This window comes from Urocitellus parryii, chromosome 2 (assembly GCF_045843805.1).
Source record: "Urocitellus parryii isolate mUroPar1 chromosome 2, mUroPar1.hap1, whole genome shotgun sequence".
Classification (NCBI taxonomy): domain Eukaryota; kingdom Metazoa; phylum Chordata; class Mammalia; order Rodentia; family Sciuridae; genus Urocitellus; species Urocitellus parryii.
Genome location: NC_135532.1, coordinates 183,703,552 through 183,730,194, shown reverse-complemented (window position 1 = coordinate 183,730,194; position 26,643 = coordinate 183,703,552). Strand labels below are relative to the sequence as shown.

General features: G+C 43.4%; 1 protein-coding gene across 5 annotated transcripts in view; it reads right to left on the bottom strand.

Moving 5' to 3' along the window:
- Positions 1-26,643, bottom strand: part of Dgkg (diacylglycerol kinase gamma) — a 153,838-nt gene that overhangs the window by 49,164 nt on the left and 78,031 nt on the right. For all 5 annotated transcript variants that reach the window (XM_026389347.2, XM_026389349.2, XM_026389350.2 and 2 more), the window contains one exon: positions 7,764-7,854. In XM_026389347.2, the coding sequence (XP_026245132.2) occupies positions 7,764-7,854 (91 nt within the window). The remainder of the gene's footprint in view (positions 1-7,763; positions 7,855-26,643) is intronic.

Genomic DNA, 26,643 nt, shown 5'->3' with positions numbered 1-26,643 from the left:
GCAAGTTTATGGCCCCACATATTGAGTTAAGAAAACAGACTTATCTGCTCTAGCCAACAGGACATATTTGTATATACTATTCTCTAACAGTTCACTTGTAAAAGGAAAAAAAAATTGAAGTGTTTTCCTCCCTGAGGTCCCCAAGTCTCTGGAGATGGTGATGGGGATCATGGATTCTTTTCAATATTCTAAAATGTCTCAGAGAATGAATACATTTCCTACTGACGGGGCCTCGCAGTTCATTATGACTTAAAAGATGTATTTGTTTGGTAGTCATGGCTTGGGAAAAGTTATTCTTTTACCAAGAAACCTTGTTGGCTAAAAAGCTAAGCCCTCTGGGGGCAGAGGTTAGCTGACAGCATCTTCCAGAAACCTGTTGGGTTCTTACACAGCTTGTAAATCATGTGACCTCCAGCCTTGGTCCTCTAAGATTTCCTGGGGCCCTGTCTATCACACCTACCATGTATTACCCAACTACTTTGAGAAAGTGTGAGCATTAGACTTCATCTTTAAAAGTTATTCCTAAGTCTTTGGAAGACAAAAGTATATATTGCCAGGAATCTAAAGACAAAAGAAAATCAAAGCAATTCACCAGGAACAAAGAAAATGGGAAAGAACTGAAAAAATAAAAGCATATGGATGAATAGAGACTTGAAGTGAACTACAGGGTACACATTTTAAGAAATAAAAAAGAAGGTCTTTTGAGAGAAAAAAGTTATGTATCAGAGCTGCAAGTGAACAATGGGATTTTCTAAGGGAAAATTGACAGAAACAATTTCTCCTTGGTCAGCGGAACAATTCTAAGCATCAGCCAAGGAAACTGGTAGCAAATGCATGGTTGAAAGAAATGGAGAGATGGGATGATGGGTTGCCTTTAAAAATGGATGACGATTTGACAAAACCAAAGAATCAATCACAGAGATTCTCAGGAGGCCTGATGTGAAAGACATGAGGGGAGAGGGCTAATGTTATTATGGGATTGTAATGCGGCCAACATTCCAGTGGTGCTGATCCATTGGTGAGATTGTGGTTACTTTTCTTTTTTGCCCCTCTGTATTTCAGGATATTCTAACCAGGCATTTGCATTACTTTTCAAAGCAAGGGAAAGAGGTTAGATCACATATTAGTAGGGAGCAGGAAGAAAGCCAGGTAGAGACATAGGAGCCCTGGACTTGAGTGGGGAAGGGAACAGACTAGAAGGAGGATCTCTCTCTCAAGACCATTCTAGTCCTACTTTTGCCTCTAGGGTTTGATGCACCATCTGGTCACCCCTTTTATTTTCTCAGGTTTCCCTTCCATTTATTCACTGTGGCGGGGTGGATGGGTTGAGGGGTCACTTTTTACTTTCTTTACTCCAAGCTCTGACAGGCTCTACCTGCCCAGGCTGAGAAGGTTCATAGCCCAACAGAAGACACCTAGGCTTAAAGATCTCTTCCCCTTTGATTTAAGAGTGTGCAATCCAGTGTGTGGATGCCAAGGCAGAATAAGAGAATGGCCCTCTTACAGCTTGAAAGCCATGGGTTCTTTTTCTGTCACATTCTGGCTAAGTGAACTTGGTCATGCTACTTAACCTATAAAGTCCTTCATTTCTCTCTTTTGAAAAATAATGGCACTGGATTGGATTGGAGTAGCTCAAGAAATCTGCCTAATCTTAAATTGATTAAGACTCTTTTTTTTTTTTTTTTAACTCCTTCCCCTCTAGTACTGGGGATTGAATGGAGAGGGGCTGCTCTACTGATCAATATCCCTGGCCTTTTATAAAGTTGAGGTACTGTCTTGATAGTTGCTGAGGCTGGCCTTGAACTTGTGATCCTTCTGCCTTAGCCTTGAGAGTAGCTGGGATTACAGGCCTGTGCCTCTGTGTCTGGAATGACTCATTTTTTATGAAGCTTCTTTATGCACACATACCTATGCTTAATGTTACTTTAGATTTTAGGATTCTCATAGGTGAGACCCACCCAGATCATGATATGGTACCTGGTTCACACCTGTTTTTTAAACCATTTTTTTTTTTTCTGGAGGTAAAATTCACAGAACATATAACTAATCATTTTGAAGTGTAGAATTCAATGGCATTTGGTAGAGTCACTCAATGTCTTTTTAAGGTGTTAGGTTAACACAGTCAATTGGGTTGGTTCTTTTTTTTTTTTTTTTTTTGGTACTGGGGATTGAATCCAGGGGCACTAAGCCACACCAGAGCCCTTTTTTGTAGTTTATTTAGATAGAGTATGTAGAGAGAGGATCTAGTTGCTTAGGGGCCTAGTTGCTTAGGGCCTCACTAAGTTTGCTGAGGCTGGCTTTGAACTTGCAATCCTCCTGCCTCAGCTTCCTGAGTCACTGGGATTACAGGCGTGCACCATCAGACCGGGCCTGGTTGGTTCTGTCTTGTTATTAAAAAAAAAAAAAAAAAATCCTGCACTGCACTCCCATGCTCATCTCAGGCTCAGATGCAGGGAATTCTCCAGCTCTAGGGTGAGAAGCACCTTGGAGTCAGACAGTCTATGAATGCATTTAGTGTGGATTGCCCAACTTCTCTCCAAGGGGGTTTACCACACAGGTTCCCACCAGCAATTTCTGAGAGTTCCCATTTCCGCTCCTCCTTGCCAACAGTGGCTGGGAAATCCATGTAGCACTAGAGAGCAGGTAAAAGTAAGGAACCAATTTTAGCAATATCAGTGTGAAGAGAGTTCAGGGACCAATGGTGAGTGAACAATGCAGGTTGTAGCGCAGGAAGGGAGTGGGGGGTGGACTTCAGGTTTACCTGTAGCATTTTATTTCTTTGGTGAAAAAAACCAAAAGGAAATAAAGATACAATACTGAAAAATCAATTCTGAGTGAGGGGGAAGTGGGACTTTTTGATAAAACTGTCCTCAATAGTTTTCTGTTATTTTTTAAATCCTCAAAAGGGGTAACTGATATACAGAGATCCCTAAATAGGCTGGGTTTTTTTGGGAACAGCTTCTAGATTTGCATTTATGTTTCCCAGTATTAGGTTCATTTTAGTGGAACTGGCTAGCCTTCTCTTGTGAACATTGTTTTAAAGATTAGATTAAATATCAAGGAATTGGGGAAGTTCTTATTTTTAGGCAGAAAAATGAACTATTTCTGTAGAATATAAAATGTATGTTCAAATTGAAGTTTGCCTGGTTTATTCTACCTAACTATGATCACATCTAAAAATCTTTGCAAGGCTATTCTGAGCCTGGGGTGGGGGAGATGACTCACTGTGAGCCTTCCTCACCTGTTTATGCAGGTGAAATCAGGTTAGGATAAATATAAAGGGCCTCTTTGGAAGCAAAGAGGCATTGGAGAGCACCCTGAGAGGAGGCCTTGGAAGCAAAGTATCCAGCACCTGTTTCAGGTAGAGCCCTATACTCACTCTTTCTATGGAGACCATTTGCAATATTTTTAATGCTCCCTTCCTGATAAAGATAAAAATCTCATGCCTGATTTTAACATTACCTGAAATGTCACAATGAATGAGACTGTGAATAATTAGCAGACTGGATAGGTCCTATATGAGGTTGAGAATATCTGCTCCAGACTGAGCTTCTCAAGGGCCTTTACTACCCTGACACTCTTGGGTTTCTGGCAAATTGGGATGGAAGTCTGACCTGACCACTCATAGGTCATGAACCTCAGGTGAGCTCCTTACTTTCTCTTAGCCTCCTATCTCCCTGCTCTGGAAAGGTGATTAGGACACTTGCCACTTAAGGCTGCTTTGCAGATTTAGGGAGATGTTTAGCACTACTGCCAGTTAAATAAACACAAAATAAAACAACAACCCCAAGCTAGGTGCCATGGTACATGCCTGTAATCTCAGCAGCTCTGGAGGCTGAGGCAGGAGGATTCCAAGTTCAAAACCAGCCTAAGCAACTTAGTGAGAGCCTACCTCAAAATAAAAAATAAGATGGGCTGGGGATGTAGCTCAGTGACAAAGAGCTACATCAATCCCCAGTGCTAAAAATAAATAAGTAAACTTTCCTATCAATTATTAAATAAAATCAATTAAATAATTAATTAAAAAAACCCCCAACCCCTGAAAACTTTAATTCAAAATAATGGTCTTGTGAGATAGGTCAGTTCCCTTCTACCCCATTTTACAGATGTGAATTGAGACTCAGACATAGTTTAGTGAATCACCTAACCCAAGAACAGAACAAAGCTAATCCCAGGCCTTGTGAGTTGGGGCCCCTTCACTATGCCAGCCCTGGCCAAGTTGTCTGCATGTGAGCAGCAGATCTGGGGTCACCTTCTTCCCTGCTTGAGTCATTGGGCTGCCAAAACGGAGTTCAGAGTGATCTGACTGGGATCACCCAAGTGGCTGCCTGAGACTCTTTGGATCTAGTTTCCTTTGTACTAGTTAAGTGAGCACTATATTAACCAGTCCTCTTGTGTTTCCTGGGCCATTTTCTCTTGTCAGCTGGGCTATGAGCTTTATTTCAGAGATGGGATCAAGTCTCCTATTTCTTCTCAGCCAGCCACTAACCTCAGAGAGTCTGTAAACCACGTGAATGGCTTTCACTGGAGAACTTCCCTGCATAGTCTCATCTGGGCTTTAGTTTCACCAACCAGCCTTTGACTAGAGTGATCAAAAACAAATAATGGACTTCACTCTCTGTTCCCTGAGTTCCTTACAGTTGTGCCCTTTCTCAGGTCACCAAACCCCTCAGCCGCAGTTTCCTCATCGGCAGGGTGAGGACATGGAAATCTGCGCAGCGTGTCCTGAGGGTCAAGATAAAATGAGATGCTGTGTGGAAAAATCTTTTGTAAGCTTTAGGACAGTTTTTGTCTCTGACTCGCTCCTGCTGTTCACCTGAATCTCTGATTCCTTCCTCAAATGAGCAGTAGGAGTGTGTCCTCTGATCTTTGCAAATCTTTTCTCAGCAGAGTTGTGTAGCTGCCTGGACTGAGAGAGAATCCAACAGTCCCACAGAACAAGGAGGAAGAACTGTGAATCCAGGCTGACAGATCTGCTGGGTTTGGACACTTGGTAGGTAAATCTCTGCTCAACTCCCTCCAGAAGACCTGGAATCTTCTCTTCCCAGTTTCCAGCAAAGAAGTCTTGGTCAAGTATTGAACGTATCTCAGCATCATCTTAAAAATGTGGCAATACTTGCCTTGCTGGTTTTCCTATCAAATGAGGATGTGTCAGGGTAGGCAGTTAAAGCATGTGACTTTGTCCCTTTTTATTTTTTTCTCTTCCTTCTATTTACCCTTCTAACTGTTTTCGCTGCCTTGTTTTGCTTTTTCATAAAATGGAGGTGATAATATAATAATCCTTGGCCTACTTAGCTCACAGGGCCTTGGAGTGACCTGGGATAAAAGCAGTAGCAGGGTTTTGAACAACAGTGAAATGAGGTAGAAATACCTGCATGGGGTGTTCTGGGCCTCACTGACCTGGAGCTAGAAGGTCATCTAACAGATTCTTTTCCCTGCTTTTCCCTGAGGTCCTTGATGCTCTCATAACTACCTGCTATGCTTTGCATTCTCTCTACACCTGTCACTCAAATGCCTTGTCCCCTATCCACTAACCGCAGTTTCCATCTGAATCACACAATAGTGGGTGGACCGCACATTCACTATTCTTTGAATGCAGAAATGGTGCCTGCCCCAATCTCTTGGGCTGTCAGAAGCCACCATCACATGACAACCTCACCCCCCCCCTTCCTCCAGCTTACCCTCATGAATAAATACTAAAAAGACTCATTATAGGGAGATAAGGAAAACAGGAAGTGTTTTGAAAAGTCCCAACAACCCACAGTGTGAACAACTCCACTCCTCCAGAGGCCACCAGTGTCTTCTGCTACTAAGCCACCAGCCCCCTGTGTGGTTGAGGAAGTGCTGCTGTGTCTTAGACCTAGAGGGGTTAGTGGGGCAAGGCCAGCCTGGAGCCAGGAGGGCGGGCCACAGAGGCAGGAGAGCTGAGCTGCTGTATTCTGGGCACAAGGTCAAGGCCAGCTGCAGGGAGAACAGGCAGTCGCTGTGTGCAGCTGGCCGCGGTTAGGCCAGGGCTGTCCCTCACTTGTGGTATATTTAAAGAGATCCCACCAGGCGATCGTGCCAACAGGAAAAATGCACACAGATCTCTGTCAGCCACACTCAGTACCCTGGCCAAAGCCTCCTCCTTCAGCCACAGTTCCCTGATGGTGTGTTTGTGTGTAAATAGAGGAAGGCTGGCTTCTCAGCCTCTCCCAGGTGTAGGTGACTTCAACCATCTACCACCTGGGGACACAGGCCCCTGGCTCCTGGGCCTCTGTGCCCACTGACTGAGCTGGCAGAAGTACAGGGGATTAGCCAAGGATTCGTGCCTCCCACCCTGGTGTCAGTAACCTAGCAACCAAAGGGGAGAGGCAGGCAGGCAGATGAGTCAAATAGAGCTGCTCAGAACCTCTGGCTTAGTGTTTGTTTGTGAAAACTCCCTGGGAGTGTGCACACAGCCTCCCTTCCGGCAGGGAGTGGCAGTGGCTGGGCTTTCCCACAGTGCTTCTGGCCTAATGCTCCTCTCAAAGGGATGCCCAGGCCCCAAGCTCCGAGTACCCTTTAGGGAGGCTTCGAGACCAGGCCAGAGGAGCCCAGGGTGGCTGAATTCTCTGGGTGCCTCTCACTTCTTTTTTTTTTTTTTTTCTCAAGTGGAGAGGAGTCTACAGGCCTGAATCCCAAGGAAAGCTAAGGACTCAAGAGCCTGAGGTGCCCCAGCATGAAGACAGTGGGTGTGCACAGAAGTTGGAGCTTTCGGGTAGCCAGAGACTAAGGAGAGATCTCATGAGAGACTTGGGAGAGCAGGCCTGGAGAGGGGTGGGGGTGAGAAGCAGGCTGCTTATCTACCAGGGGAGGGGCGCCGACAGGCAAGCCATCTGAGGCAGGCTGCAACAAGTGCTGGAGGAATTAGGAACACACCAGAGCACCCATGAGATGAGCTGCGTAATTTGTGGGGCTCAGTTCAAAGTGAAAATGCAGAATGCTTTGTTTAAAAATTATGAAGAGTTTCAGGACAAAGACAGAAGAGCAGGCTGGGGTTGTGGCTCCGTGATGGAGCACTTGCCTAGCACAGGTGAGGCACTGGGTTTCATCTCGAGCAACACATAAAAAAAATTAAATAAACAAAATAAAGGTATTGTGTCCATCTATAACTAAAAATAGGGGTTCTCTGAACAGGAATTTTGTGAAAAACAAAACAAAATGAACAAACAAACCAAAAAATGAAAACAAACAAACAAACAAAAAAACATAAGAGCACTGGAACAAGGACCCTTCTGAACACAGGGGCTTTGTGGCTGCTCAGCTTGCACGTTCATCAGGCTGATGCTGCACATCTGGGAGTTGCTCCTTGAAGCCAGTGGGTGAGCTGGGGACTGTTTGGTCAAAGCTCAACCCCCAAACCCCTCACCTCTGCTGCTTCACAGCCACCAGTTCTAGACTGGGACACTGCCTCTACCTGACAGCAGCCCCTCACCCTGTGATGGTAGTAATTGTCCTTATCTTTTTTGGGGGAGGGAGGCAGTTGGGCCACATTGAAAGATGGCTGAGGACCAGAATGGACTGAGGGTCCCAGAGCTCCAAGGATTCTCTGGACAGGCCCAACAACCAGAGGCCTCTGGGCAAGGTCGTGGATGTGTGTGGGGACAGGACAGAGCACCAAAAATAGACTGCACTCTGGCTCTCCTTTTAAGGACCAGAGAGGATATATTCTTGAGAATGCACATACGATATTCCAGGAGCAGAAACCAGTTCAAGAAAACTTCTCCCCACCTGGAGCTTACCTCCAACTCAATGTGGTCGTGAAGTTTCTTGCAGGTGGCTGCAAAGGTCTCCGAGGTACCAAATTCAAAGTACCACAGCTTGTTCTTCATCCTGGAACGTAGAGCAGAGAGATGGCTCAATATTCTGTACTTGAAATGGTCAAGGAACAGAGTTAGGTTATTTGGTCCAGGTGGCCCAAGTTCCCAGCATTCCCTAACCTTACGTTTTTAGCACTTGTTAATCGGATGATCAAGGAATTGAAACAACATTTACCAAGTGTTTTTGCCAGCAACTTAGAGAAAACCCACTCATTTCTTATACATCAGGACAACTCTGGGTGAACTGGTAACTGCTCACTGAACTTCTCTGAACTTTTCCTGATGCAACTTGAAGCAAGCAGGAGAAAGTCTTGCTTGTCTTGAACTGCATCAAAAGAGTTCCATGGGAAATCGACCAGAGGTGGCAAATGACAACATGTTCTGTCTTTTCTACTACTGTCTTTTCTACTACTAATTCAGAGGGACTTTAGGCAGAGCCCTCTTTTGGGTATGGTTGCGGTACAAAGGGAAGCCTTTTGAGACTTAGGGTGTGCAATCAGGACAGAGGAAAGACAGATCCACACTTACATAGCCAACATACGTGCTGCTTTGTCTGTTCTCTGTTTGGGGGAAGCAGAGAGAAGCAATAGATTTGCAGAAGAGTTGTTTGGTAGCAGTAGCCACCCCTGCCCCCAATTTTATTTGCTTAGACCATGGTGACCATTCATTTAGAGGTAGATGTTGAATTTGCTTCAAAGTAGGAGTTCACCATTTTAAGCTTTAAAAATTTTCGACATTTTCTTTAGGGGTAAGGCAGGGAGGAAGGGAGGGAGGGAGGGAGGGAGGGAGAGAGAGAGAGAGAGAGAGAGAGAGAGAGAGAGAGAGAGAGAGAAGAGCAATCAATGGGGTTCTCATGTAGCTGGGGCTTTGCAAAGTCAGATGGTGTGCCTGACACTTGGTGGTTTTGATCAGATGGTCTCACCAGGAAGTGTTTCTGAAGGTATTCCATTCCTTCCACCCCAATTGTCACCCCATTATCAGGGTCTGGCTAAGAGAAGGGACACCTGTCCAGTTTACAAGCTGACAGATTTTGCTAAGGAAGGATTAAACAAAATCACATTCCTCCTGGCACTCAGGAGAGAGGAAGCCACCTTGAATGTTGCTAATCCTCTGTCCTCAGATTTGTGGACCAAGGGAAGGAGCATTCTCCAGAGGGAGGAAGGCTCTTATTTCTTTCAGGTTTTCCTTCGGCCATAGCAGATGACTCATCAAAATGACAGACATTTTCTCTGCATTTCTTCAACAGTCTACCCAGAACTTGGAGGTGAGAATGTATTCTTCCATTTGTATGAAGATTTCTAAGATCTTATTGGTTGGGAATTAGCGCTTTTTTCTTTTCTTTTCTTTCCTTTTTTTGTACCAGGGATGGAACCCAGGGCTGCTTTACCACTGATCCACATCCTCAGTCCTTATTTTTTTGAGACAGGGTCTCACTAAGATGCTTAGGACCTTGGGCTAGGGATATAGCTCAGTTGGTAGAGTGCTTGGCTTGCATGCACAAGGCCCTGAGTTCAATTCCCAGCACCAAAACAAAACACAAAAAACTTAGGACCTTGCTAAGTTGCTGAGGCTGGCCTTAAACTTGCAATCCTCTTGCCTCAGCCTCCTGAGCCACTGTGATTAGGGGTGTGTATCACCACACCCAGCTGGGAAGTAGACTTTTTGACCATTAGTGTGCATAAAAATACCTGATAAATGAAGAAGGAAATAAGAGTAAGTAAGGTGTAGGGAATTAGGCCTCATTAAAAAGTTGGAAGTACTCGGAGTAATTTAGACCAGTGCTTCTCATCTACCGTGCCATGATGTATGTGCCTGATATACGGCTCTCCTCTGCCTCCAGGGTGGCAGGTAGGGACTGGGGCAGGCTGAGCCCCAGAAAACATTCTCATCTGTATTCTCAATGTCAGGAATAAATATTTTCCATTTTTAAGCATGCTCTGTTGTTAAAAAACATGGGCAAGTATTATTCTGGATTAGGGGTTCTCCGAACAGAAATGTGTGAAAATGCAGATTCCGATTTGGTAGTTCAAGGTTGGAGCATCTGATCATTTTATAACACTGCTGGTTATAAGGATAGGGAGACTCCACCCATAGTTCTCAAATGTTAGTATGCATACAAATCTCCTAGGGAATGTGATTAAAACACTGCTTCCAGGGCTCCAATCTGTGGGGACTATCTGTGGTGTTGTGGGGTGGAGCCCAAGAATATGCATTTTTATGAGTGTCCTGGTGATCATTATGTGTATGGTCTGTGGACAGGACTTTGAGAAACATTGCTGTAGATCCCAGTGCATGAACACCATGGACAAGAACAGAACTCATTAGGCCTAAAGGAGTGGACTTCTCAGGGAGGAGAGAACAAGAGTCAGTTGCCTTAACAATCAGTGGTGGAAGAGACCAAGTAACGGGAACAACACAGATCATCATAACACCAAGTATCCCTCTCCGGCAGCAAAAGCATCTTTGTGGCCAGGAGACTTGCACTGTGATTCCATTTTCAAGTACCACTGCTGGTCTGAATCATGGCTTTTGAAAGTTATTGCCAGGAGATTTAGAGTTTTAATAAAAATTTCTGGAAGCCACAGCTTTTTTTTTTTTTTTTTTTTTTGCCCACGCATGGTTCTCCTGATGATCTAATAAAGTGAAGAAGTCATGGGTAGGTCAGTATTGCAGAAAGACAGAGGGGATCAACTGCACTACTCATCCACTGTGCTACCTCTGGAAAGTTGATTGATCTCTTTAAACCTCAGTTTTCTCATCTGTGAAATGGAGGTAATAAGATCTGCTTCAAAGGATAGTTGAGAAGATTAGATAATAGCAAAGTGCTGCACATAATACTTGTTGCTTACCAAGAACGTTAGCTACTTACTATTAGCTAGTATTAGTTCAGTTCTTTTGAGTTGACATATTTGTATAACAATAGAGCAAAAATGATAGATCTTATTGTGTAGCTATAGATTATAATATAGTCATAATTTTCTAAGCAAGAAAAACATGTAATTATATTTGTTAGATCAAGTGTCTTGACTTTTGGCTAAAATATATGTTCCCTCTTGTGACTAATTTAATAGAATTTTTTCCAGAGTCATAGACCACACTCAAATTCTTGGTTCATTATCTTGACTAGTCACATGATTAGCCAAAGATATGATGTGACTGCAAATATGCTTCTGAGAAAGTGCATGTTTGATGTGAGACAAAATATTTATAATTCAACAAACATTCATTGAGCCAGGGACCAGGAAAGGGTGTACTAGATGTTATCCAGAACAAATGCAGCATTCCACAAAACAGGCATCTGAAAGGACAGATAAGGAAGCAGACCATTTTGTGATGCACTCAGTACAATGCACTGGGGTATATCAGGGGAAGGATATACCCCAGTGCACAGACCAAATCTTAGACGGGTCAGGGGAAGTTGCAGCAAGCATCCTATGGGGGATGCCAGGTAGAGGTCAGTAGGATGTGCAAGGAAAGCAGAGAAGGCGCAGGACAAGCATTCCAGGAAGAGGAAGAAGCCCAGGTGTTTGTTTTCCATTACTATTAACAAAATACCTGACACTGGGTAACTTGTAAAGAAAGGTTTATTTAGCTCATAGTTCCAAGAGCATGGTGCTGGCTTGGCTTCTGCAACAATCATGGTGGGAAAGCAAAAAGGGGAAGTGGGTGTGTGTGGAAGGAACACGTGTTTGAGAGGAAGCAAGAATAAATCAAGGAAAAAGAAAGAACAAATTAAGGAAGCTGAATGTGCCTTACAACAACCCACTCTCAAGGGAACTACATTAATTTTTTCATGAAGATGGATCCCTTATAATCCAAATACCTCTTAAAGGCCACCCCACCCCCGCCTCTCAACATCATTAACATGGGGAACCAAGGCTCAACATGAGTTTCGTGGGGACAAACCACATTTAAACCATAGCACCAGGCAATGAATTAGAACTCAAGGTGGGACTTGGCCAGGTTTGGTTGGAGAGGCAGACTGGGGCAAGATTGTGAAGACAGAGATGCTGCTCTTAGGTGTCTGGGTTTGATCTTAAAGTCCACAGGGAGTCATGGACCAACATTAGGTCAAAATGGGGGTGGTAGAGGTAGTAGTGACTTGATCAGATTTGTGGTTTTTATATTTTTTAGTATTGAGGATTGAACTTAGGGGCACTTTACCACTGAGTTACATCCCAAGCCCTTCTAATTTTTTTTTTTTTTTTTAATTTTGAGACAGGGTCTCTTGATGTTGCCCAGGCTGGCCTTGAATTTGCAATCCTCCTGTCTCAGCTTCCCAAGTTGCTGGGATTATAGGCATACATTAATGTGTCTGGCATAATTGTATTTTTTAAAGATTATTCTGTGCAGCTATGGAGAATGGACTGGAAGGAGTGAAACAGAGACTGGAGACTTGGAGAATAGTTTGAATGTGAAATAGGAATCCAGGAGAGAATTGGGAAGGGCCTGTATAAAGGTAAAAGGTGTTGGGGGAGATTCATAAGCTAAAATTTTGGAGGTAGAATTGACAGAGCTGGTTAATTGTGAAAAGTGAGTGAGAAAAGGTTAGTCAAAGTGACACCTAAAGTATTGTCTCAAATAGCATGATAGATGACAGGTACCGTTTCCTGACAGAGAGGCACTGGAGATCAATTCTCCGGGGGTGGTTGTCTTTGTAAGTGAAGGATAGAATTGTTTTGGCTTTGGCCCATCCATTTATCCATCCATCCATCCACTCACCCACCCACCCATCCATTCATCTGTTTGTCCATCCATCCAACCACTGAGCATTTATTGATAATAATTCTGGGTCTGTGTAAGACCCAGAGGTAAGTGACGAGTAAGACAGGCAGGATTTCTGGCTTCACAGAGCTTACATGCTTTTAACAGCTTCACCAAGACTCTAACATTTGACCACTGACCCATAGGAGACTATGTGTTCAAAATCTAAGAGCTTCTATTTGTGATTTTCTTTGTTTTCCAGACAGGTTTTGCTAAGTGGTCCAGGCTAGCCCTGAACTTGTGATTCTCCTGCCTCAACCTCCTAAGTACCTGGGACTACAGATGTGCACCACCAGGCTTGTCTCTATTTGTCCCCTTTTAACACAGGCACTTTTTGGTTAAAAGTGAATGCATTCTAGTCTCATGACATTTTTTTTTTAAAGATTTTTAGTTGTAGATGGACACAATATCTTTATTTGCATGTGGTGCCGAGGCTCAAACCCAGTGCCTCACACATGCTAGTCAAGTCTTCTACCACTGAGCCATAACTCAGCCCCGGCTTTTTTTTTTTCTTTTTAAACTGGGGATTACTTAATCACTGAGTCACATCCCCAGCCTTTAAAAAATATTTTATTTAGTGATAGGGTCTCCCTGAGTTTATTAGGGCCTTGCTAAGTTGCTGAGGCTGGCTTTGAAATCTCCATCCTTCTGCCTCAGTCTCTTGAGCCACTGAAATTATAGGCATGGGCCACCATGCCTGCCATTGGGCCCTTTGGTTTTTGTACTTTGTTAAAAAATTTTCATGTCTTACCCCATTTATTTCTCAGAAGAACCCTGGGAGGTAGATACTCTTGCTACCGATAAATTCAATATTGGATCCTCCTCTGCCTCGTCTTCCTTTCCTCCTTTTCCTCTCCCTTCAGCAGCATGGCACTGACACCATCACCTTTCCAAGGCCTCTGGTAAGAGCCTGGAGGCAGGGGATATCCTACAGTTCGAGGCAGGAGACACAGCTCCTGCCTGCCTGCCAGCCACACAGCCTGAGCCCCAGATGTTCTGTCTTTTTTGAAGATGATTCCCCAGCCACTTTCCTGCCCTCATTGAAGAATGCTCCTGCATGTGGCCTTGGGCTTCTATTTCATCTTGCATTGAATGAGAACCTGGCTTTGGAAGCTGCAAGGCCAGAGTTTAGGCCTGACTTTGTCACTTCCTGAGTGGGTAAATTATTTAAGTTCTTTGACTCTTCATTTCTTCTTCTACAAAGTAGGGATACTATTTTCCACACATCTAAATTGTGAAGGTTGCAAAGCTCCAAAGAGGTATGGAAGGCCCGGGAAGTGCCCCTAGGCCACAGGGACAAGGGCAGGAGCAGTGTGGGGGTCTATCCCAGGTGGCCAATATTTTCTGAAGAAAATAAAACTAACAATGTTTTTAATGGCTGCTGGAACACGTCCTCCGCATCTCTCTTCCTGAGTTTACTTTGGCCACTCTTTCTTTCCCTCTCATAATCACCTTTCAGCTGGAGGTGACTAATCCTGAACCAGTTGTCCTGAGGTTGATTCCCAGATCCACAAGACTGCTAGGTGCCCGGTCAGGCTCCAGTCTACCCAGGTGAACTCATTCTTGAGGCAGAAGATCCTCTTCTGGGCTAGAAGGGGCTCTCAGCCATGTAGAGGGATGAGAAATAACAGTAGTGACACCATAGATTGACTCTGTTCCTCGGTTGTCTTAATTTCCCAGTGGTTTATAAGAAAATAACATCAATTGCACACTAGTTAGTTGAATCTTTTCATTTGACAGATGAGGGGGAAAAATGAGACTAATTAAAAATGTTCTTTTACGTTTGTCAGCCATTTCAGGCTGGAATCCGTGGTCATCATGATAGCTATGAATAGCCTGGTGCAAGGGTGCCCGTAAGTGAAACCAAGCTAGCTGCTGGGCATCTGTACCAGCAGAGGCAATGCATTTAGCTCCCCCCACCAACACGAGCTCCTAGTGGCCCTTTTCTGAGAATCAAGGAAGTTTTAAAGGCAATGGACTTTTGAAGTTGTCAGAAGTCAAAACATGAAAACATTTCTTTGGGCTCAAAAGTTTACACAGAGAACACTATAGTTATTTCTAGAAATAGAATCCCTTGAAGTGAAGGTGTTCCTTTTTGTGGTTTGGGCTTTGATAATCAGGTTCCCTGAGTAGCTCATGACTCAAATAGTTAGTTGGGCCCTCGATGTCAGTCAGTGTCAGGTTGGGAGACCTGCAGGGCTACACATGCTGCCCATGGGATGGTGGTGTGTGTAGGGGGCAGAACCAGGTGGTAGAGGCTATGCTGGTCTGGCAGGCAGGAGGCTGCCTGCCAGCCTCTGTTCTCATACACACCATCATGCGACACTACTAGAGTCACTTGTGATTTCCAGGCCTCAGTTTCATTAACTTTTCTGATTTCTAAGGTTTCTCCAAGCTCATTGAGCAGTCTAAGGTAACACCACACAGGACAGGGTGGGAGGACCCAGGGGCTGCACAGTGGTTACCCTGTGGCACAAGAATGACCAGAGCTGTCATTTTAAAAAGAGAATCAGAAATGTGTATTTTTAAATGTAAAATCTCTTGAATATTAGTGCTGGAAACTAATTCAAATTTTTAAGAGAACATTGTATAGGACAAACCCTACACATCTCGGAAAACTATACCTAGCCAACAGGCCACTTCTATACATTAATTATAAATTTTCATAAGTTCAGATCAATGAAAAAGCAAAACAAATGACCTCACATAATATCCTTTTGGGTTTGCTGGGTTATTGGTGGTGTTATTGCTACTATCACTGAAGAAACTAAACTAGGATAAGATTTTTAAGGTAAATCCTAATCCAGCATATTAAGCAGGCATCGCAGAAACACCAAAAGGGCAACTGCAACTACAGTTGAATTATATATAACTGAATGATGAATGTTAGTGATAATATTGAGAGCATTTTACCTGCCAGATCCTATGTTATTTGAATCCCCAAAGACTTTGGAAGTTTAGTAATTGTTTTAACCCAAGTTTACATCAAGAATTAAAACAAATCAAAACAAGGCAGGTGGACTCTAAGGCCAGGAAGGGGCCTGTGACTGTCACCTCACAGGTGCTGCAGAGGCCATCTGTATCACCCGCACACTCAGCTGCCCCGGGGCCATCAGAGGGCTTATCACCACCTCTAATCCACCCTGCATGCTATCCTCTGTCCTCACTGCTCATCATTATGGGCCCTTAGTGACCCTCAGGCACGGAGCTGAGGATAGAATAATCTTTCCCAAGGCGCAGCAGTGGCCCCTTCGGTTCAAGGGAAAGTGAAAACCCAGCAATCAGGAAGGAGGCTTTATAAATAGCTGTTCTTGTACTCTGAATCGGACTCTTGTGCCTGCTGCTCCTGCCAACAGATTTGTGTTGGCTCAGTGTTTTTCAGCTTCAAGGAGCAAGGTATTCTCTGGCTTTGTTCCATACTTGAGACAAGACGGGTGTTCATGGCACTCAGGAAAATCTAGGGTGATGAATGATGACCAGAGATCAGGAGGGAGTGGGCAGAAACACAGGGAGCAAGAAAGCGGGGAGAGCTCAAGAAAGGGCCTAAGAGGGGAAAAAAAGGCTGATACTGGAGGGAGAAACTTGCTCAGGATGTAATTTATTGTTTAGGTATGAAATCCTCTTAACCTCTGAAGACACTTCTTAAGTCATTTGCATATGTGAAAAATTACCTGTAAAATCACAGATGACAGATTGTTTGCATTTTAAATGCTCTTGGGATTCAGGGATTCCCAGCCAAGGGATCACAGGTTCCAAGGAGTCTTTTAAAATATAAATAAAATCTGTGAGTTGTCGTCAACATGTCTTCACATAGAATAGAAATAACTTTGTTATTTGTTATTAAATAACAATAATAATAATTATTATTACTTAATAAAGGTGACATAGGCTAACTAATGGGTTAAATTCCTTTTTTTTATATGATTAAATCATTTACATTGCTTGGTAGCCAGAGATACTGATTGAATAGTAAATAGATTTTGAATACTAAAAATGGAAAAACTAGCGGGGCTGGGGTTGGGGCTCAGTGGTAGCACACTTGCCTGGCATGTGTGAGGCACTGGGTTTAATTCTCAGCCCTGTGTATAAATAAATAAAATAAAGATCTATCAACAACTAAAAAAAATTTTTTTAATGGGAAAACTACTATACTAAAAACAGTTTTATGAGTGACAAAAATCTTATTCAATATGGCCTCCAATATGGGGAGTGTGGGCTATGAACAGAAATACTTGATAGTACAAAACTACTCTCCACCAGGACTGGATGGTGATTCTCTTGTAAGTCACGGCATCCTCATGGTAACTGTTAGGAACTGAGATCACTCCTTGATGGTGCAGCTGGGAGGTAGAGAGCTGGAAAAAAAAATGCCAGCTCCTGACTTCCAGTCCTAATCCTTTGCCCCTTCAACCTCCTCCATGCCCAGCTTCCATTACTATGCCCTAGAGGCATCTGGCAGAAATGGGACAATCAACCCAAGTCTCAAAAGATCGTGACTCAAAGCTGTGGGCTGGGTTTGCTCACGTTTACTACCCAGATTCCATACATGGCCACAGATCCCAATTCAGGGTTGGAGGCTCTCTGATTGCTTGGAATTCTATGACACTCATCAGAGAGTCTGTTGTCTTGGCCTCCCAATTGGTCTTTCAACTCTAACTACACTTGGCCCAAAGTAAACAAAGGGCCAAACCTACAAGCCTCTTGTCTACAGCATTTTCTCCCATCTTTCAGGGTAAGTCCAGGCATCAAAGAATGTATGACCTCAGAGCCGTGACTCTCTTTTCCATGCAAGTTTGTTTCTGTGGAGTATGGACACATTTACCCACACAGGCTCCTTTGATAGGCTCTCCCGAATTCTGTCTGGCACCCGACAATACCTCCTCCTAAGGGCAGGACTCCAAGCATGATGAAGACTGCCAAAGTCTGAAATTGGATCCTCCCCCAATGCAGCACACGAAGACATGTGTGTGCACGTGTGGGCACATGCAGAGTCACATGGGAAGGTTCGCCGAGACTCATGATCTGAGATTACCCAACATGCTCACAGACATTGCTTCTCTGTGGACACAGACCCTGCAGCCTGACCAGAGAATTGCCATAATGGTATAAATGCCACCACTTTGGGGGTCTTGGGAGAGACCTCTGGGAGGCAGGCAAGGTAGGCAACACCTTGTCAGGAGAAAAAAGAATCTCTGGAGAGTCTGAGTCTCTAGGGTGTTTTCCTAGTGAGTATCTGTCCTTGCCAGGAAAAAGTAGCTCCCTTCCCCCATCCAAAAGGAAAAAAGACAAAATATTCAGAGTTTGGCTCTTTCTTGGTAATCCCTCCTCCTTTTAAAGAGTTATTCAGTTATTCATGGAAAGAAAATCCCCTTTAGGCCAGTTTGGCTGGAACATTTATCAGTGAGAAAAGTCAAATACTGGGACAAAAAGAAATCCCTGCCTGGAAGGGAATGGGGAGGGCAGAGGGAATGTCTGCAGTATTGCTCAGTCCAGGACCTGAAGGCGTATGGGCACAGTTAAGACACAGGTAGGTGAGGACAACTTATTGGAACATAAGCCCCAAAGGCCTGAGAAAGTGGCTTTTTGCTAGAACTGAGCCTCTTGCAGAGGAAGGCTGCTTTCTGTGTCCTGGCCAACCAAGGCTATAAAGGGGAACTGCCTGCCGGGGGCAGAGACAAAGTCAGGAAGCAGGTCCATACTTCACCCTGCTGAGATTGCCAGGTGGACCCCAAGCAGGGCCTACAGAGCTCTGCCTTGGCTCTCTGCATCTCTTTTTCTCCAACTCAACCTGGCCCTCAGCTGTCGGGATGAATCTCTGACCCCAGTCTCACGTGTTGACTGCATGCCTGAATTACGCTAGCTGCCTTACACACCCGAGGGTCCCCCTTGTCTGATCCTGACAGCTACCTTCTGCAGGAGGTACTGCTAGGGCTATTTGTAGATGTGACAGAGACAGATGCACAGCTAGATGGGGAATGATATCATGGAGTCAGGGGATGGAGGCTGAATGTGCCTGATCCCCTCTCTCCCACAACCAGCCTTTCTGAACATGAGGCAGTGCCCAACTTATGATAGGTCAGGTTACAAAAGTTCCTTGGTTAAGCCAGTTGTTTGTCACTCTGAGCACATTTCCCCATAGAAACAATATTATGTTGAGGTTGGGTCCCCACACTTGCCCACAAAAGCCAATTAACCCCTTCAGTACCTGAAGTACAATGTCTAGTTTTGGAGGCAAGTTGGGGGAGCTAAAGGAGCTCTGGTTAGAAGACAGAAAGGCCTGGGTTCATGCTGTAGTTCAGTCATTTACTTCCTCTATGGGCTTGGGTAAGTCATTTAGTCTCTGTCTCTTAGTTTCTTCATGGTTCATTTGGGATAATATCACCTTCCTTGCTGGGGTTATTGGGAATATTGAGTGCATATATATCATACATGATATACACTCGCATAAAGCCAAAATAGAATTCCTTATATGAAATTGGCTTTGTGGCCATGAATTCTCTGTTCCTTGAAATACAAGCAGCATATCTTTCCTGCTTAATTTGGATTGGTGATCTTTGCTTTTCACCACTTGAGGTCCCTGGTGGTGACCCTGAAGTCTGGGCTGGGATATTGCTAGGATAGGGCTGGAGATGCCAGAGGGAAAGTGAGAAACAGAGGGAACAGGAAGGATAGTAGAGGGCACACACTTAGCTAGGTATCATGTTTCTTTCTTTTGCTATCACAAAACTCCAGCACGGTCTGGTGACCTCCCCCTAAGCTTCTTGTGCCTTCCACACCATCGACCAGCTTGATGCCTCCTGGTCAGATGAAGTCCAGAGAAAGTCCTTTCTTCAGTTTCCCTTACCTCTCAAGTCATGAAACCACTAGCAAGGCAAGTAAAAAATTCATTAGATGGGGCAGATGCCTGGATAAATAAATACCGACTCCCTTCCCTATCCCACCTCCCTCCTGTGCCAGTTCTAAAAATCTTAAATAGAAAAGCATCAGCCAGAGCCTTGCTCTGCCTGAGAAACTGTAGTATATACTGCCAGCAAAATCTTTTTGATTTTGTCCTTTTGCAAATCTCAGCCATATGCTCTGTGCTTTGCTTCCACTCTGACGTGTGTGACTTCTTACACTTGTGTGTGCGTTCTTAACACCCATTTCAGTGACTGTGATTTATGTGAACCTGTCATCCTCCGTCAGTACCTATCCCTGCTCTGTGGATGTGTGCTCCACCCCACCCTATCATTACCTGCCGTCTCTAAGGTCCAGTTGTCTCCCCTAAGAACGTGACTCATTCAGTTTGTCCCCTCTTTCTGTGCCCTTGGCAAACGTGCTCCAGCTGTAGGTGTGGCCCCGATGTTCCTCAGGAGAACTGCTTGGCACCACCTCTGCCGTGCCCCTTATTTCTAGCCTACACCTGCTGCCCCTCTGTGGGCTGTGATTGTAGAGTTTCATTTGAACATTCTCTACTTTATCCCCCTTAAATCTCATTTTAAAGCCCTCCTGTTTGGTCTTCAAGTCTCTGGCCCAAAATATTCCTCTTGGTTTATGTGACAAGCTCCCGATTCCTTGCCAAGGGCCTCTCATTCCAGCATCAAAATCCATGGTCCAGAAGAACAGTTGTTCTCAGATTAGCTACAGAACAGCTCTGCATTTCCCCACTGGTGCCTATTTCTTCTAAAATTCTTTATTCTGCTTTTAAATGATTTCAGCAGGTTAGGATCTATATTAAAGTCTCTATAACATTGTACAGAATAGAAATAAATTTAATTTAGGCTTTCCCAGGTGTATTTAATGATTACCCACCTCCATCATATTCCTGTTAATTTTCTCTTGCCATCCTAGGGAATGCACATCAACAATGCGACTTACTATACCACGTGCTGGAAGAAGACAATTTAGGTAACTACCTCCACAGGCTCATCATGAGTTGACTCTCATGATGAGTGTGTTAACTATTCTCTTCTCCTTTTCCAGAAGGTCCAAATCTACCCTCTTTGGGCAGAGCCTCATACATTTGCTTCATTCTCTCCCCCTACCCCCCGGCAAACGGAGATTGGGCATTTGCTCTTTTTTTCCATGTTCTGTTTCTTAAATCAGACTCTGATTTACGTTCTCTCTGACCTTCTGAGTTCTTTTTCTTTTTGAATCATCTCTTTTATGACATCTAGGAACCCTTTGCTGATGCAAATACACTGACCTCTTAAATTTTCCTAAAGCCCATTCATTTTCAATTTTTGGTAGAAGATTAGTTTATATCTACAACATCAATAATTTGTGACCAAAGTCAAGCAAGAAAAATAAATAATTGGTCCCCACTTCGTCCTTATGTTTTTTAATTCCTGGGATCAACATGGCAACTTGGAAGTCCAAGCACGTTATGGGCCCAGGGATGTGCTGATTTGGCTTACACAGTGATTTTTTTTTCAATTGGAATATTGTACATAAACACTGGGAGTCCAGATTCTCTTAGGAAATCAGTCCATTAATACAGGGTTCCTTTTCAACCTGACTACAGTTGATTGGAACTGGCTGATTCCTTTAAGCACTCTCTCATGTTCTCCAGTTTGCAGGATCCCCCACTGTACCCAAAGTCTCATATCCATCCACTCTCTCATTTACATTAACTTCCAGGCTTCTATTGGCATTTGGATTTATGACCCCTCATTTATATATATATATATATATATATATATATATTTTTTTTTTCCTCCTGGAAATTTTCTTGGAAGCTGACTCAAAAATGTCTCCCCCCGGGCTGGGGATGTGGCATGTGTGGGTGTTCGGGGCGCTGGGCTCTCTATCCTTCCCAATTGGACCTTTCCTTCCTATCTGGCACTTGGGTCCTAATGTGTGTCTGATTTCAAGGGCTGACTGGCTGCAGATGGATGAGAGTTGAAGCTGCTGGTGTTTAAGCCCAAATGCACAGAAGCAAAATATCCACCTCTACCTCTTCTGGGAGAAAATATTTTATGTTGATCTGTGTTTGTAAGTTAGGGCACAATCTGGTGAGTAACTGACTATTCCACAATCATGAAACACTTGAGTAATAAACTTGACTTTTAATTACTGGAAAAGCAGGTTCTCTAGTTCTTCAAATCTCTTCTACCCCACTGGCCTATTGTTGATTATCTCATCCTCCACTCCTGCCTACCCATATTCTTATGATCAGTTAGGTGGAGGAAAAGGCAATATATAAAATCTGAACCAGGCCATCAGCTCAGTTTGGAGGACGTCCTGTTACGTTATCTTCATCCCAACCCTGTGCATATCCACAGAAACCCTGATTATGAGTAGCTTGTCCCTCTCCCCACCCCAGTTCAGGGAGAAAGTGATACAGAAGAGGAAAGAGAGAACCTGACTCATTGGAACGCTCTGTGTTGACAGCTCCAACAAAAGCCAAGATAAACGGGGTGAGATTTTAATTTATCCAGGATCTTCCCGCCACCTCTTACTCTATAGTAACCCGAAGCTGGAGTTTACTGACACACTTTCAGCTCATTGAGTTCAAAGGCAAGGTAGAGTACTTGTCTTGATTGGCACTTTGGAATGCTCTCCAAAAGGGCCCACTTCCAAGATTAAAGGGACTCTCCATTCAATAGAAGAGAAGACGTCTTCTACTAGACAACGAGGAATTTCGATTTAAGTGTAGGTTCAAATAACACGAATATTCAGTGATTACAAAAGTCTCTGACACTTTAGTAATTTGAGGGCATAGAGTACATTCTTGGACTAAGGAGAGTCTTTCTTTCGTTGAAGAGCATTCGAAGATTGGGAAAATGCCTTCTTAATAAAATGTGAAGTGGTAAGACCCCCTTTCCTGCAACTCCAAAATTTAAACACTTCTACAGTCTTCAAAGTAGGAATCTGATGACCCTCAACAGGGGTATCTATAGAGAGCAAACTTATGCCGATTGAAATCTCAAGTCCTGTCTGAAGCTAAGATTCTATAAGTTATTACAGATAAAAGCCACAACACCATGCATTTGGATTAGAGATTTTCAATGGATTCATATATACCTTGCTGCATGTCCTCCTTACAAATTCCTATGGCAATCAACAGCATTGTAACCAACCCCCTCAAAATTTCCAATCCATGAATTTATCTACTCTAATCTAGTAAACATCATGTGAGATAGTTGTGATTTCCATTTTACACAGCAGAACATTAAGAATCAGAGAAATGAGTAACTTCCCAGAGGCACACAGTAAACAAGAAAAAGGGCTAAAACTCAGCTCTTCAGATGCTGGATGCAATGAGCCTTGGGAATCATGTCTACATTTCATGGGGCCTGACATAACAGAGTTATGAAGTGATTTTTTCCTGGGTTTCTTTTATTTATTTATTTATTTATTTTTAATTTTGCTAAATAGAGTTACTGAGTTTCCTGGTAATTTTAGTGAAAGGCGGCTTTCAAAATGTCCTTTGGTCAAATAGTAAGTAAGTGCATTAAAAATTTCCGTAGGAAATGTTGATTTAAATGAAGAATTAAAATTAATCCCTTAACTCACTCTGGAGAACATCTACTATCCCTTCACCTTGTTTTTTAATTTCTTCTTAATAAAATCTGGACAATTATGAACATTTTAAAGGAAACATGTCAGAATGAGATGTGATGCTAATCACATCAGCTCTAAATATAAAGATGGACTATGTTATATCATAAAATACTCATAAACAAAAGGGTAACAATTTTCCAAAGTTCTAATTAATAAAGTCCAATAGAAGGTTAATGAACTTTGACATTCTTTTTGTAACTAAAAACAAGCAAGTAAGCAAGAAACAAACAAAAAAGACATGTTAAACTAATTTTCACAGCCACCTGAATTGACTTCCGCATGAAGGAATCTGAATTGTGGTGGAAAGGAAGAGAGAAACTTTGGAATCCGCCCCCCCCCCCCAATATGAATTTCTACTTCCACAACCCGACAGTTTGCTTTAAAGCTCAGGGTTTGTAAGAAAGCTCTGTGGTTGGCTGCCATAGTTTACCCAGCTCCTGGAGGTCAGCAGAGCTGACTTCCCCCAGCTCTCTCCTGACACCCTACCCCAGGAGTTACCTCTTCCTCTCTTTTTCTCTATTTCCTGGGTCTAGCCTAATGTCCTGCACTGTAGTAAGACTGCAGCAAGGCTCAGTATTTAAAGATGTTTCTAGGAGAAGCTCTGGAATCTTTGCTCTGCAAATTTTGACAGGAAGTCATTTTTTCATTGATTCATTTAAAAGACACTGGATGACAGCGTGTCTGCACTGTTCACGTGCCTATGTTTAGGATAAAGTGGGAACTCCTCCAAAGACCACCACCATCTTGCCACAGGAGCTTCATCCCACCTCTTTCCCACCTGCCTTTCCTCCTCACTTGGAATCTCTTGCCTTTCCTCTCCTGCCAGGGACCTTCCACACTTTATGTCCTTTGTCCAGGCTGCCTCCCTCCTCCTAGCTTGCCTCTGGTTCCTTCTACCCTCGGTGAAGTCCCATTTCTATCTCCCAAGCTCTCACTCAAAAGTTACCTTCTTTTTGAAGTCTAATCTCACTTTCACAGTTAGGTGCTTCAGCAACACAATACCCTCATTGTTCCTGTCCCCCCTTTGAAACAAAGATCATCATATTATATTATATTCTTCCTCCCCCAGAGATTGGGGGAGGGCTGATGTTGTGAGTTGAATTGTATCCCTGTGAAAAAAAGATATGCTGAAACCCTAACTCCCCATACCTGTGAATGAGACCTTACTTGGAAATAGAGAGACACATTGGGGGAACGTCCTGTGATGAAGGACACAGAGATGCAGTGATGCATCTATAAGCCAAGGAATGCCAAGGATTGCTAGCAGCTAGTAGAAGCAAGGGGATACACACGGAATGCATTCTCTCTTGGATCCTAGGGAAGGAACAGACCTTGCTGACACCTTGCTCTCAGACTTATAACTTCCAGAACTGTGAGAGAATAAATTCCCTGTTATTAAGTGATCTATTTGTTACAGCAGCCCTCAGATACTGATACAGTTGTTATAGCTTCTGAACTTGTTCATCATCCCAGCAAGACCCATCCACTGCCGGAAAGAAGCGGTTATGGCAGTCCACCTTTCCTCTCAGCCCTAGCAGGAAGCTAAAACAAAATCATGCTCAATGCATTGTGGCTAAATGAAGAAAGATGCTCAGTCCCACCCTTATAGTTTTAGTTTAGTGGGTCCCAAACAGGGTCAGACTCTTTCTGAGTGAAAGCTTATGAATGTGCTGAAAAGCTAGCGGATTATAAACAGATTATAACAAATCAAGAAGAAAAATCAAAGTGGGGAAAAGTGTCAAAAACCTTGAAGATGAATTCTAAGAGAAAGTTGAATGCAAACATGAAGGCCAGGGCCAGGGTTGGTCAGTGAAGGAGGAATTTAGGGGCAGCATCTTGAAACAAGTACTAGATAATGATTAAATCAAAATTGGGGCTGTCACACTAGACAGAAGAATTAAAAACACAAGGGCAGGTGTGAGGGAACGTGAGAGAACCGATGCAAGTCAAGGAGAAGGTGGGATTGGCATCTGAGGAGGATTTTACGCAAATACAAGGGAGCTTAAATTCTATAAAATGGACACAGTTGCGATGGCAGATTATGTGTAGCAGCAACATGATATGAATCACATCTCAGGGTGACTACCAGGCAGCTCCAGATGGGGTGGGCCTACCCAGGGAGGTGACATGATTGATTAGAAGTGACTAATCCCAAGGTTGGCATGTGGGCATGTGGTCTTGGGGACCACTGGGCAGCTGAGGAGCATCGGAGGAAAGAGGTCTCACAGGAGACCTGCTGAAGAGGGGTGGGTGGAGAGCTCCAGCTGGGAGGGGGCCTAGTGGTGTAACAAGCACACCCCTGGGCTCAAAGAAGATAAAGTTTGTGACCCCAGATGAATGAAATGTTCTGCTTTGGGAAACCCGTGAAAGGATTCTACAACTTCTCTCAGGAATTCATTTCAGCTTTTAATATGTCTCCAGGCTAGAAGATTCCTGTTCCCATCCCAAACAATACCTCACCTCTAAAGCACAAGCACATTCCCAACCCCTGCCCCTCCACATTGTTTCCTGAGCTGAGATGAAGAGTAAGGAAGTGAGTCTGCCATTTACTCCCATGAATCCTTCGCTTGAGGTCTGTTCCCAATACATTCTCTATTTTTCCCCAGGAAAAGTGATTTGGGTTTATTTATGGTTTTATGTAGGTCCTTTCATTGATTCAAGTTATTCTCTAGTCTCTTTCTTGGGTGCTTCTTTGGTCATGAGGCATCAAACTGGGCCCAAAGAGAGGCAGGAAAATGTGATGGGATAAATGCAGGCTGTGGAGTCAGACAGACCTAGATTTGAACAGCAGCTCCTCTATTAACTCATGGGGTTTGGAACAACTTGCATAGGCTCTCTCTGAGTCTCAGTTTTCCCATCTGTAAAATGGATCCTTAATATTGACCTTTTACTTGGAAAGTTGTGCCAACTAAAAATAATATACATGAGATTCTTGAAGGTTCTCAGCAAATGATAACTACTATTGTTAGTATGGGATGCAGTAGGACTGAATTCTAAATACTTTAATAAATACACTCTTATTCACTTGTGTTTAAATCTACACCACTGCAAAGTTCTGAAGGCAACTCTTGCTAAAGTAAAATAACATAGAAACTGGCCCTCCTGAGATACTGTAAAATTATGCACAGATCCTGAAACAGTGCAAAGAGAATAAGATCTTTTTTTATTTAAGATCTTATTCTCTTTTTTATTTACCCCCCACAAAAGTAGAACTGCAGAACATATCAAATAGTTATTTCCAATGCAAAGGGAGTTGAATAATAGCTTTAAAACTCTCATATTGACTGAACAAGTGCGTTGGGAGTTTTTAATTGGAAAAGTCTAATAAAACTTCTGCTGCAGATAAATGCACTCCAATCAGCTGCTTTCTACCACTTCCTTTCAAAACTTATAAGCAATGCTGTGTTAATCGTGTTTTGAACCCATGTATACAGTGTGAGCTCAAGTAAATGAAACAGTGCAATGAAAGTGCTGTAAGAAAATATTTTTTAAT